This window comes from Aristolochia californica, unplaced genomic scaffold, assembly GCF_029961685.1.
Source record: "Aristolochia californica isolate CCGP_79_NKW_82.1479 unplaced genomic scaffold, dmAriCali1.0.hap1 SCAF_2, whole genome shotgun sequence".
NCBI lineage: Eukaryota > Viridiplantae > Streptophyta > Magnoliopsida > Piperales > Aristolochiaceae > Aristolochia > Aristolochia californica.
Window position 1 is genome coordinate 50,846,952 of NW_027181881.1, and position 12,643 is coordinate 50,859,594.

Below are 12,643 nucleotides of genomic sequence, written 5' to 3' on the forward strand. Positions count from 1 at the left end.
GATTCTAGTTTTCCAGTGGTTACCTCATTCTGCTAATAAAAGCTTATGTTTATTTGAGAGGACTTCCATTTTGTTGGAGTACAACAAAGGCAAACAGACAATGAAACATACATCAATCAAACACACTCAGGCACAGCAAGAATCTCCTAAAGGATGAAAATATACATCTGTACCGAATTGAACTGATGTTTCTGGCAAGCTCTTCAGTCTCAGTACTGCTTAAATATTTACCATTCTCCTGTTTCACCTGACTCTGTTGCAGCGCTAATTCTGAGAAGAGCTTGGGATAGGACGCATCTGAACTTGTTCCCTTCCAAGCCTAATGGAATTCACATAGTTTGTAGGACTGTGTGCAGAAATGCCTGGCATAGCTAGTCCAAGAATCCTCAGCAGGATTTCAAACCAGCCTTCCTTATATTCCGGTCCATATGTGTAGCTCATTGTCAAGGCCCTAATTAATTCCCAAACAGCATTCAGGTGATCTGGGATCAAATGTCTTATCCCAAAATAGTTCCTGTTTGGTTCCTCGTCCACACACTTACAAGTTCAAACACAGAAGAAATGAAATTAGTACAGGATATGTCAAAACCAGTTGCAGTTGCTCTCTCTACAAACAAAAACTTAACAGTTTCACATGTATAAACAGATATAAAAACTCGTTTTAGTCGTTCCAGGTCATGATTAAGCACTGAAACATATTTACCAAACTAGAACGTTGGCTTACTTGGACACATTATAGGGAAAAAAAGTGGCTGGTTTTGATCATTACCTGTTCGGCATACAAATTGTTGTAATAGATACAAAAACCGAAATGCTTGTACAGAAATGTCTTATCATCGTAGGGCAGTCTTGGCACAAGATCGTTGCAGTAGACCACTCTATAGTACCTCGGAAGTGGGTGATTAAGATGTGCTTCCATGAAGCTCCCTAATTGGCGATCACCCACACGAGGCTGGCCAAAAGTATATATACCCATCAACCTTTTCATTACTTTCTCCTCTTTGTGTAACAAAAGTACTGCTGGGAACAATATTGCCAGGGCCCCTCCCAAGCTGTGTCCAGTAACTACAAACTTGGCATTTTTGTGCTGCTCAAGCAGGTGCTTGAGTTTAGTCCTCACAGCATAATATGCACTCACTTCATCTATTTCTGGAAGATTATCCTCAGCTGGGAGTCCCAGAGTTTCAGAGTAATTGGAAGGCCTGTCCTCCAACGGGGAAAGTAAATACTTCTCAAAAGTGGAGACGTCAGCTCTATTTCCCAACCCAAGAGCCTCTAGGAATCCCATGTGAACTTTGCCTAGTTTTGGGATCTCATACCAGGAATAGTCAATATCCGTGCTCCAGTCATCAGCATCAAATGGTTCAGTTCCTCGGAAGCTGATTAAGATCAGATTTGCATCGTGGGGCTTGTCACAGAGTATGTAAACTTGAGTGGCTCTTTCTTTTTGGAAATCTGAAAAAGAATTTTTTTGAAGCAGAAAAGATGTTATAGATATAAAATTAGAGGTAAAAAGACAACACAATCTTCATCAATGCTGAAAACTCATAAACTACTCGTGGTTCAACATTTTAATTTAGGTTCAGCTGAACTAGTGTCAAGATGAAAATTTTGATGCTGTTGATGAATTTATTTTGTAGTATCCATTTTAAACGTAAAACCTTTCATCTTCTCTTCCCATTTCTGAAATTTCCTTCAAAGGATCTGCTCCCTATCTCTTTGTAATTTTTTGTTTTTAATGGATTACATCTTTATCAAAAAAAAAAAAAAAAAAAGTTGCAGAAAGTTTTTCACTCTGTATGCTAAAGAAAACTTCGGCTCTTTAATTGCTCTGTTTTTGCTTTCTTAATTCTTCAGTAATTAGACCTCAGTGTGAACCAAAAATGCTTCATCTATGACTTTGTCTTGAGTATGGGAAACCTACCATTCCAGCCGTTAAAGAACTCCACAAAGTGCATCTGTTTAGAGAAATAGTAGAAATTGATTAATTACTACAAAAAGACATATTGAAGAAGTATAGACAACATTATCACTATAATTGTTCTTTAGAAAAGTAAGAAAGCAGCAATTAAGCAAAAAAAACTTGTCCACTTTGTATCTCTAACAAATCTTGAACAGAGGGAAGTGGAAATCGATTGCTTCTCTATGATGCATTTTCCCAACATCTGGCACTTACCAATAAATAATAATACAACAACCCGTTTCATGATTTTCAGATCACTAATTTGTTCTTCTACAACTTACCTAATTCAATATGTCCAAGTCCATGGTAATTTGCTAAATAAACAAGTAGAATTAAGCGACTGAAAAAATAGTTTCCGATATTCATTGGGGCAAAAAACCTCTCTGTTCTATTGATGAAAAACACATATTACGCAGAGGATTAAAAGGCAGCCATCCTTACAATTTCCAAACATGATAAGGGAAGCCATAGTGTTTGCCGGACATTCTTGATCACAACGCACCACTAGTCATCTACATGAGGAAAACAGACACTGGCCTAGTTACCTTCCAGTGATGATTGACAATATTCTTGATGACCTTCACATTTTCATAAGCCAATTTGGAAGCCATCATGCAAAGGTCCATCATAGCTCTGGTACCCATTTGTAAGCTATTTCCTGGCTCCATTGAAGCATTATCCTTGTACAGGTCCACACGCTCATCTAAATGCCCAATTGCACTGATAAATGTCTCCGAGTTTCTTTTTGGCAGTACAACTTTACCTGCATTTGACCACAAATCTTTCAATAATCACAATATCTTGTATGTAACTCATATAAAACTATGCTTTTCTCATGAATATGGATTGGTGACAAGAAGATGGCTGCAAATACTCCTTACATATCCCGTATAACATTCTCACACTAGAAGAGCAAGTTCAGACAAAAAAAAAAAAAAAAAAAAAAGGCAAGTCATAATTAGTTCATCCAAAAGAGAAACACTGGAAGAGTTCATTCACGCTTTAATTGCACAAAATCATTCAGGTCTTTAAATTCAGTCAGAGAGGAAGGTTCTGTAGACCACCACCAGCAACAAGAAATTTGAACAATGGGATAACATTCTCAATTCATAAACAAGCAAGCTTCACAATACTGGGGAGCTACAAACTAATGGAAGATCACCACCTTGTCCGAGTAGAATAGGAATTTCAAATTCAGTTCAATGACATGCCTTTAATTAAATTGACCATCAAACCCAGGAAGTCCCCGTTTTCTGATAGCAGATTCAGGAAGTACTCGAGCAACGCTCCTTGCAACTCCATGGGTTTCCCAAAGAAACCAATGATTCGTCGAGCGATGATGGAAACCAGGATAACCCATCTATATTCACATCCTATCGGACTCAAATCTTGATCTGAGCTCTCAAGAAATGCCGTTTCCCGGGGGCCGTCAGTTGATATTAAGAACCTTAAGAGATCAAACGGCCCACCCTTTTCCGGCCAAATTATCAAATACCGGCGACTTGAGGTCTCTATCACCTGGCTTCCTCCTGCAGCCATTACGACTGTTTGCTCTCTTTCTCTCTCTGAGGTCTGATATCGACGCCGCCAACGACATGGCCTTTCAGGAGTATGTAACGTGTGCGACGAGCGAAAGGGGCTTTTGGACAACAAACAGATAGACGTTATGCAGTTCGTCATTTTTTGAGAGGAAAGTCAAAAGTACTGTTCTGAGAGGCTAGAATGTTTCAGAGGACGAAATTACAGGATCGTCCCTAAACCTTTACGATTTTCGCATGCATGCGCCTCAGATGCTAAAGGATAGTGTCTTCTTCTGGGCTGAATCACATTTGTCTCAACAAAAACGGTGATCTCTAGACCCAGAACATGAACAGCCTAACGTCGTTTCTCACATGGAGTCCATAAAGGAATTTCATCATGCATCAATCATTCAACCGTCTAGTTCAAGACACGTACCTTCGATTAGCTTTAGCAGCAATCCAGTGATATTCCCGTTTTCCGCCAGGAGGTTGAGGATGAACTCGAGCAGGATTCCCGTCCACGCCATGGGCTTCGCCAAGAAGGCGATAATTCGTCGAGCTATGATGGAGACGATGACAACCCATCTATGATCATCGGGTACGGGGCCCTCCCCGTCGTCCGACCTCTCGAGGAACGACGAGGTGAAGGCGGGGTTCCCCGACCAGAGAAACCGGAACAGATCGAGCAGCGGACCCTTCTCGGGACGAACTATCAGATATCGAGGATCCAAGGCTTCTGTGTTTCCTTCTTTGTTTCTTTCACCCCCGGTCGCCATTACCGCTCTGTTCTGATTTGCCTGAACTTCCGTTATACGACATTTATATATGTGTCAGAACCGGCGGTCACTTGTGGGAAGAGGAAAGTGCATCGAACTGCTAACGGATTGCCGTTAGAGCAAGTGTATTATCCTGATCGTGTTTTGTCAACTTGAACGAATGGACTCGATTTGGTTTATGTGTCCGAGCGTGCGTGTTGAATGAAAAAACAGAACTTTTCCGGTTAGCATTCACAACTCAGAATCTTTCAGGTGTTGCAGTTGCAGTCTGACTTATCAGTTATCACCTCGAGAACGATCAAAGAGAAGGAAAACAGAGGAAGATTAAAAGGAACTGTGCCCGGGGATGGCCGAGGTAGGGAGACAATCGAGAAGCGGATAAGATTCCAACTATCAACTTTCAGTTTAAGCCACCTAATTAGTAACTGAAAGTGCTCTTTACCATCATCTCAGCAGCCAAACCTCCCTTTTTCTTCTTAATGATAAAGATCAAACTTTTTTTTTTTTTTTTTCAATCTTTGAAGCCACTCAAAAGAAAAAGTAGAGATCACAATATTCACCACAAAAAAAGCAATCTAAGCTTAAGTAGCAGACAAAAAAGCTAACCTTCATGCAGAAAAGAAAAACAAAATATAGCAATATAAGCATAAACCTTCGTACGCAAGTTAATTTTCTTTGGGAGCTAACAGATTTCTCTTCAAATTCCAGCAAGTATTCCATAAGAAGGAAGCAGTTTGATTTATTGAGGAGCCAGTCATTTGGGATTTCATGTTTCTGGTCAATTTTTATCCATAGTTGTCCTCCTCTTACGCCAAACTTTGAGCATTTTTGAGACGGAGGATGAAGCCATGGTGTGGCCAGACACCAAGGAAAATGACTGTGCAAGTCCAGTGCACAGCAATGGCAGCAACGGCCAAGGCCAAGTGCAAAGGCACGGCCCAGAGGGGCACACACATATGGCTGACCCGGCATCAGCTGCAGCAAAGGAAGACACCCTTGAGCTTGCCAAACGGATGGCCAAGCAACAAGGTGCACAACAACCCCAGCAGCCAGTCCAGACACAAGCCAGCACGCCAACAGACAGTTCTGGCGGGGCGAAATGGGGTTTCCAGCACTCCAGCGCCAGCAGGACTCCAAGCGCCAGCAGAGTCCTGGCGGGGCGAAATGGGGTTTCCAGGACTCCACCGCCAGCAGGACTCCAGACTCCAGGCGCCAAGCGCCAGCAGAGTCCTGGCGGGGCGAAATGGGGTTTCCAGGACTCCAGGCGCCAGGCGCGTGCCAGCAGAGTCCTGGCGGGGCGAAATGGGGTTTCCAGGACTCCAGCGCCAGCAGGACTCCAGGCGCCAGGGGCGCGCCAGCAGAGTCCTGGCGGGGCGAAATGGGGTTTCCAGGACTCCAGCGCCAGCAGGACTCCAGGCGCCGGGCGCCAGGCGCACGCCAGCAGAGTCCTGGCGGGGCGAAATGGGGTTTCCAGGACTCCAGCGCCAGCAGGACTCCAGGCGCCAGACGCCAGAATTCGGATTTTTCGGATTCTGGCGGATTTCTTGGCATTTTTAGAGATTTTTAAAGCCAAAGGAGAGGTTATAAATAGAGGGGCCTCTCCCATTGTAAGGAGGTCGAAAATCCTTAGTATTCTTTACTTTTCAAGTGTATAGAGAGAGTTTTTAGCCTTGGCCTTCAAGAGTGTTTGGCCATCCTTTGTAATCTTGTATTCTTAATACAAAGTAGGCTTTTCTCTTCTATATCTTGGTCTTTTCATTGTCCCATTTGGCTGGCAACTTCTTGTGTGAAGTATTGGTTGGAGGATCCGAGGCTCAAGGAGGCTGACTAGTTCTTCGGAAGAGCTAGGCCGCACGGGGTAGATATTCCGCAAGGCTAGACGGACTTAGCCTAAATCTAACCGCGTGACAACTGGTATCAGAGCTTGAATTGCAATCAATGGCTTCCACAAGTGGAGAAGATGCTTCAAGAGGCAAAGAACAAGTAAGTGATGTTAACTTTCGTTTTTCTACTCTTGAACATCGTTTGGACAGTGTTGAAAACCTTTGTACGAACTAGGAGGAGTTCGTTCAAAGGACGATTGAGGAGCATCAGCCAACTCCGAATTGGCTGAGAGGATTTGAGGAGGACGTCCATTCTGCCATGGCTGTCATGAGGGTGGAGATGGAACGATTGGGGAAGGACGTCAAAGACCTCACTGGAGAGCTGCGGGCAAGACTTTCTTTGTGCGAACTAGCCTTAGCCAATGGAGGGGCTGGTCACACACAAGCAAAGATAAAGGTGCCTGAGCCAAAGTCTTTCGGTGGAAAGAGAGACGCAAAGGTCATAGATAATTTTCTATGGCAAGTGGAGCAATACTTCCATGCGAGCAAGCTCACCGACGAGCAAGCTAAGGTTAGTACGGCTGCCATGTTCTTGTCTGATGATGCTATTCTTTGGTGGAGAAGACGCATGGGAGATGAGCAAGAGGGAGAGGACCCCGTCCACACTTGGGAAGATTTCAAGAGGGAGCTGCGGAGGCAGTTCTTTCCGGAGGATGTCGAGTACCAAGCAAGGAAGGAACTTCGTGCATTGACGCAGAAAGGTACAATTAAAGAGTATGTACAATCCTTCACTTCCCTTATGCTTTGTATTTCCAACATGACGGATGAGGACCGTCTCTTCTCCTTTCTTGTTGGCCTTCGTCCATGGGCTGAGCAAGAATTGAGAAGACGAGAGGTAAAGACACTAGTTTCAGCGTTATCTACGGCTGAAAAGTTAACCGAATACGAGAGGAGGAATGATTCGGTTAACAAGGTGTCCAAGGAAAATAATGGTAAAACAAATTTTAAGAGGAAGGAGAAAGGGGAGAAGAAGCCATGGGTAAAAGATACCAAGGCTAGGCCGGAAGAGAAGAAAAGAGGGGACAAACAGAGGAAGAAGGTCCATTGTTTTATATGCGAGGGAGAGCACTATGCGAGGGATTGTCCTAAAAAGAGACTCCTCAATGCTGCTCAAACAGAATCTGACAATGGAGGAATTGAGCCTAGGATGGGTTCTCTAACCCTTCTCAATGCTGCTCCACTTCCGGTAAGACCCTCAAGAGAACTTCTTTTTATATCACTAACACTTGCTGGACATACTATTAAAGCAATGGTGGACACTGGCGCCACCCACAACTTCCTTTCGGAGGAGGAGGCTAGGCGCCTAAGGATACGAGGAGAGAAAGATGGGAGCAAAATGAAAGCCGTAAATTCTGCTGCTCGTGAGGTCCAAGGCATTGCCAAGAATATACCGGTGGTGATAGGCAAGTGGGTAGGATTTCTGAATTTTACCATTGTTGATATGGATGATTTCAAAGTAATTTTGGGAATGGAGTTTTTCACGGTTTGTAGGGCTTTTGTTATGCCACATGTTGGGGTAGTGGGGATTATGGACGAGAAAAGTCCTTGTACTGTTTCTGAAGTTGAAGATGAAAAAAATAAAGATTTAATGCTATCAGCCCTCCAGCTTAAGAAAGGTCTTAAGCAGGGCTGTTCTACTTATATTGCTTCTCTTTGTGCTATAGAACAGGATGAGGCCACACCTACTCCTAAGGAGATACAAACCGTTTTGCATGAGTATAGAGACGTCATGCTGGAACAACTCCCAGCGAGGTTACCACCTAGGAGAGGGGTGGACCATCGCATAGAGCTTGAACCCGGAGCAAGAAAGCCAGCACAAGCACCATACCGAATGGCGCCCAAAGAGTTGGACGAATTACGAAGACAACTCAGCGAGCTGCTGGATTCAGGATTCATAAAGCCAAGCAAAGCACCTTATGGAGCTCCTATACTGTTTCAGACTAAAAAGGATGGAAGTATGAGACTATGCATCGATTATAGGGCGCTCAACAAGGTAACCATCAAGAACAAGTACCCTATTCCCCTTATTGTTGATCTCTTTGATCAATTGAAGGAGGCAAGAGTTTTCTCCAAGCTGGATTTACGAAGTGGTTATTACCAAGTTCGGATAGCTGAAGGAGACGAAGAGAAGACTACTTGTGTAACGAGATATGGGGCTTACGAGTTCATGGTTATGCCCTTTGGCCTAACCAACGCACCAGCAACTTTCTGCACTCTCATGAACGAGGTATTTTCCGAGTACTTAGACAAATTTGTCGTTGTGTATTTGGATGATATTGTGGTGTATAGCAAGAGTATGGAAGAACACAAAGAACATCTTCGAAAAGTGTTCAAGAAATTGAGACACAATCAGCTATATGTCAAGAAGGAGAAGTGTTCCTTTGGGTTGCAAGAGGTGTCCTTTCTTGGACATTGGATAGGGGAAGGACGGATATGGATGGACAGCAAGAAGGTGGAGGCTGTGCGTGATTGGTCTATCCCTATCAAGGTGCGTGAGCTTAGAAGTTTTCTTGGCTTGGCAAACTATTATAGGAGGTTTATCAAGGGTTTCTCAGCTATAGCAGCCCCCTTGACCGATCTCCTAAAGAAGGACCAAAAATGGCGATGGACGGACTCATGCCAAAGAGCATTCCAGCGGCTGAAGGATACCATGATGGTTGAACCGGTGCTTCACCTTGCTGATTTCAGCAAGCCATTTGAGGTACATACCGATGCCTCAAATTATGCCATTGGGGGTGTGCTAGAACAAGAAGGACACCCAGTCGCTTATGAGAGTAGGAAGCTCAATGAAACTGAGCAACGGTACACTGTACAAGAAAGAGAAATGACGGCGGTAGTGCATTGTTTACGTCTTTGGAGGCACTATCTTTTAGGCTCCAAATTTATTGTAAGAACTGACAATGTTGCTTCTAGTTACTTTCTTACACAGAAAAAGCTCAGTCCAAAACAGGCCCGGTGGCAAGATTTCTTGGCCGAGTTTGACTTTGAGATGATGTACAAGGCGGGGAAGGCCAATGGTGCTGCCGACGCACTGATCAGGAAGGTGGACGCACCTAACTCTTATGAGGAAGAGACCAGCCAGAGCTTAGCGCACATGGCGCAGCAAGCACCAGCATCATACACGCATGCGGCAGAGGAGAAGACGCGTGCGGCTGAATTCCAGCATACCGCAGCAGCCGGTACTTGCTTCACGCGCACCACGCGCGGTGCGGTAGCAGCTGGACAGGAAGAGGCGCGCGGCGCGAGCGTAGGCGCAGGAGATATGTGCTTTGCGCAAGGCAAGCGCGCGCGCAGGGGGGACCATCTTGGCGCAGAAACAGAAGATGGGACTTTGCGATTACAAGCCTTAGCAGCAATTACACAGGTTGGTACATCGTTGCTAGACAAGATTCGCATTGGAATTCGCCAAGACGCCCAGGCTTACAGCATTGTACAAGCTGCTGCCTTGGGCGAAACGAGAAGATTCTGGTTTGACGACGGATTGCTCAAGACCAAAGGTAATCGACTTTATGTGCCTAAGTACGATAACCTACGGCGTGACCTCTTGAGGGAATGCCATGATACCTTGTGGGCAGGACATCCAGGTCAAAGAAGGACGTTGGCCTTGTTGTCTGGCCAGTATTATTGGCCAGACATGGAGAATGATGTGGAGGAGTTTGTGCGCACGTGTCTTATTTGTCAACAAGATAAGATCGAACAACGCAAGTCGAGGGGTTTGCTACAGCCCTTACCTATTCCAAAGAGGCCGTGGGAGTCTGTTTCAATGGACTTCATCTCTGGATTACGTAAGAAAGATGGGCTGGCGTCTATCATGGTGGTGGTAGACAGATTTACGAAGTATGGTACATTCGTAGCGGTGCCAAGTGATTGTACAGCAGACGGAGCAGCTAGAGCTTTCATGGCACATGTGGTGAAGCATTGGGGTTTGGCCATAACGATCATTAGTGATCGTGACCCCAGATTCACGGGAAAATTCTGGACCGAGTTATTCAAACTAATGGGAACATCACTATGTTTTTCCACTAGTTTTCATCCACAAAGTGACGGCCAAACCGAGCGGGTAAATGCTTTGTTAGAACAGTACTTACGCCATTTTGTTGCAGCAAATCAGAAAAACTGGCCAGACTTGTTAGACGTGGCCCAATTTTCATACAATTTGCAGAAATCGGAATCAACCGGGCACAGTCCTTTCGAGTTGGCGACAGGACGACAGCCTTTGGCTCCCATGGGTCTCTTTCCAGACACTTCACGGAAAAGTCCAGCAGCTCATCAGCTGGCGAAGAGGTGGAAAGAGAAAACGGAGCTGGCACGGGTCTTATTGCATAAGGCAGCTAAAAAGATGAAGAAACATGCTGATTTGAAGAGGAGGGAGTCTTCGTTCAATATTGGTGACCAGGTCCTTCTCAAACTTAGACCTGAACAATTTCGTCACCTAAGGAGCAAGAACAAAGGTCTTTTGAAGAAATATGAAGGACCATTTCCTATCATTGAACGGGTAGGCAACCTCGCCTACAAATTGCAGCTGCCGAAAAGGTTTAAGTTCCACAACGTTTTTCATGTATCAAACCTTAAACCTTATTTTGAAGACCCGAACCCGGAGAGAATAGTTGATCCAAGACAATAGGGTAGAGTATATTATTGCAGACCGAGAGGAACGCCAAAGGGGCAAGCCCCGGAGGACGCAATACTTGGTCAAGTGGCTGGGTCAACCGGAAAGCGAGGCAACATGGCAAGATGCTGCCGAGTTATGGCAGTTCGAAAAGGAGGTGGCCGACTATCGCCAGGGGTTGCAGACGAGGGCGTCTGCCTTATGGCGGTGGGAGTATGAGACGGAGGATGAAGCCATGGTGTGGCCAGACACCAAGGAAAATGACTGTGCAAGTCCAGTGCACAGCAATGGCAGCAACGGCCAAGGCCAAGTGCAAAGGCACGGCCCAGAGGGGCACACACATATGGCTGACCCGGCATCAGCTGCAGCAAAGGAAGACACCCTTGAGCTTGCCAAACGGATGGCCAAGCAACAAGGTGCACAACAACCCCAGCAGCCAGTCCAGACACAAGCCAGCACGCCAACAGACAGTTCTGGCGGGGCGAAATGGGGTTGCTGGCGCCCATAGAGTCCTGGCGGGGCGAAATGGGGTTTCCAGCACTCCAGCGCCAGCAGGACTCTAGGCGCCAGCAGAGTCCTGGCGGGGCGAAATGGGGTTTCCAGGACTCCACCGCCAGCAGGACTCCAGACTCCAGGCGCCAGGCGCCAGCAGAGTCCTGGCGGGGCGAAATGGGGTTTCCAGGACTCCAGCGCCAACAGGACTCCAGGCGCCAGGCGCGTGCCAGCAGAGTCCTGGCGGGGCGAAATGGGGTTTCCAGGACTCCACCGCCAGCAGGACTCCAGGCGCCAGGCGCGTGCCAGCAGAGTCCTGGCGGGGCGAAATGGGGTTTCCAGGACTCCAGGCGCCAGGCGCCAGGCGCGCGCCAGCAGAGTCCTGGCGGGGCGAAATGGGGTTTCCAGGACTCCAGCGCCAGCAGGACTCCAGGCGTCGGGCGCCAGGCGCGCGCCAGCAGAGTCCTGGCGGGGCGAAATGGGGTTTCCAGGACTCCAGCGCCAGTAGGACTCCAGGCGCCAGACGCCAGAATTCGGATTTTTCAGATTCTGGCGGATTTCTTGGCGTTTTTAGAGATTTCTAAAGCCAAAGGAGAGGTTATAAATAGAGGGGCCTCTCCCATTGTAAGGAGGTCGAAAATCCTTAGTATTCTTTACTTTTCAAATGTATAGAGAGAGTTTTTAGCCTTGGCCTTCAAGAGTGTTTGGCCATCCTTTGTAATCTTGTATTCTTAATACAAAGTAGGCTTTTCTCTTCTATATCTTGGTCTTTTCATTGTCCCATTTGGCTGGCAACTTCTTGTGTGAAGTATTGGTTGGAGGATCCGAGGCTCAAGGAAGCTGACTAGTTCTTCGGAAGAGCTAGGCCGCACGGGGTAGATATTCCGCAAGGCTAGACGGACTTAGCCTAAATCTAACCGCGTGACAATTTTGGTCTATGTTCTCCAAAGATACTAGAGTAAATAAGGGTGAAAGGTCTTCATTGGCTTGATTAAGAATATATTTACAGGTTTAACCCCTTGACACCAAAACTAAGCTTTTCAATCTCCATTAGACAATTGCAAGGCCATCCATCATCCCATGAAAACCAGGCTTTCATCACGAAGCCTGTTTTAGCGAATTGGAAGGTACTTGCTGCATCTCTTTGGTGCAGACGTGAAACATGATTTCATTCCTTCTCCAGAAAAGAAAGAGAGAATAAACTGCTTCTTCCTTTGCGTGTGAATAGGATTCGTTTCTTTTTTATTAGCTTTTTACTCCTCTTCGATCTACAACAGACAAGAAGTATCTCATGATTCTCTTCGTTTTTGCAGATGACGTTCGTGGCGTACTTCAGTTGATGGAACAGTAGTAAGCCGTAAATCATGAATGCATTTTTGCTTCATTTATCTTCTCAATTA

General features: G+C 45.8%; 1 protein-coding gene across 1 annotated transcript; it reads right to left on the reverse strand.

The window, feature by feature from the left end:
* Positions 1–12: 12 nt before the first annotated feature.
* Positions 13–4,149, reverse strand: LOC137957069 (triacylglycerol lipase OBL1). Its single transcript, XM_068804769.1, has 6 exons — positions 3,920–4,149; positions 3,175–3,602; positions 2,509–2,726; positions 1,925–1,958; positions 770–1,455; positions 13–537 (listed from the first exon to the last, which is right to left on the reverse strand). The coding sequence occupies exons 1-6, from the start codon at positions 4,066–4,068 to the stop codon at positions 265–267; spliced, it is 1,788 nt and encodes a 595-aa protein (XP_068660870.1). The 5' UTR covers positions 4,069–4,149; the 3' UTR covers positions 13–264.
* Positions 4,150–12,643: the final 8,494 nt, after the last annotated feature.

What these genes read in the sequence shown, in the direction of transcription:
- LOC137957069 (XM_068804769.1), bottom strand. Translation starts at nt 4,068, where the DNA reads ATGGGTTGTCATCGTCTCCATCATAGCTCGACGAATTATCGCCTTCTT. An exon ending in GCTGCTAAAGCTAATCGAAG is followed by an intron (nt 3,603 to 3,919) that starts GTACGTGTCTTG and finishes GTTGTCCAAAAG; the next exon opens with CCCCTTTCGCTCGTCGCACA. An exon ending in GATGGTCAATTTAATTAAAG is followed by an intron (nt 2,727 to 3,174) that starts GCATGTCATTGA and finishes GGTCAAATGCAG; the next exon opens with GTAAAGTTGTACTGCCAAAA.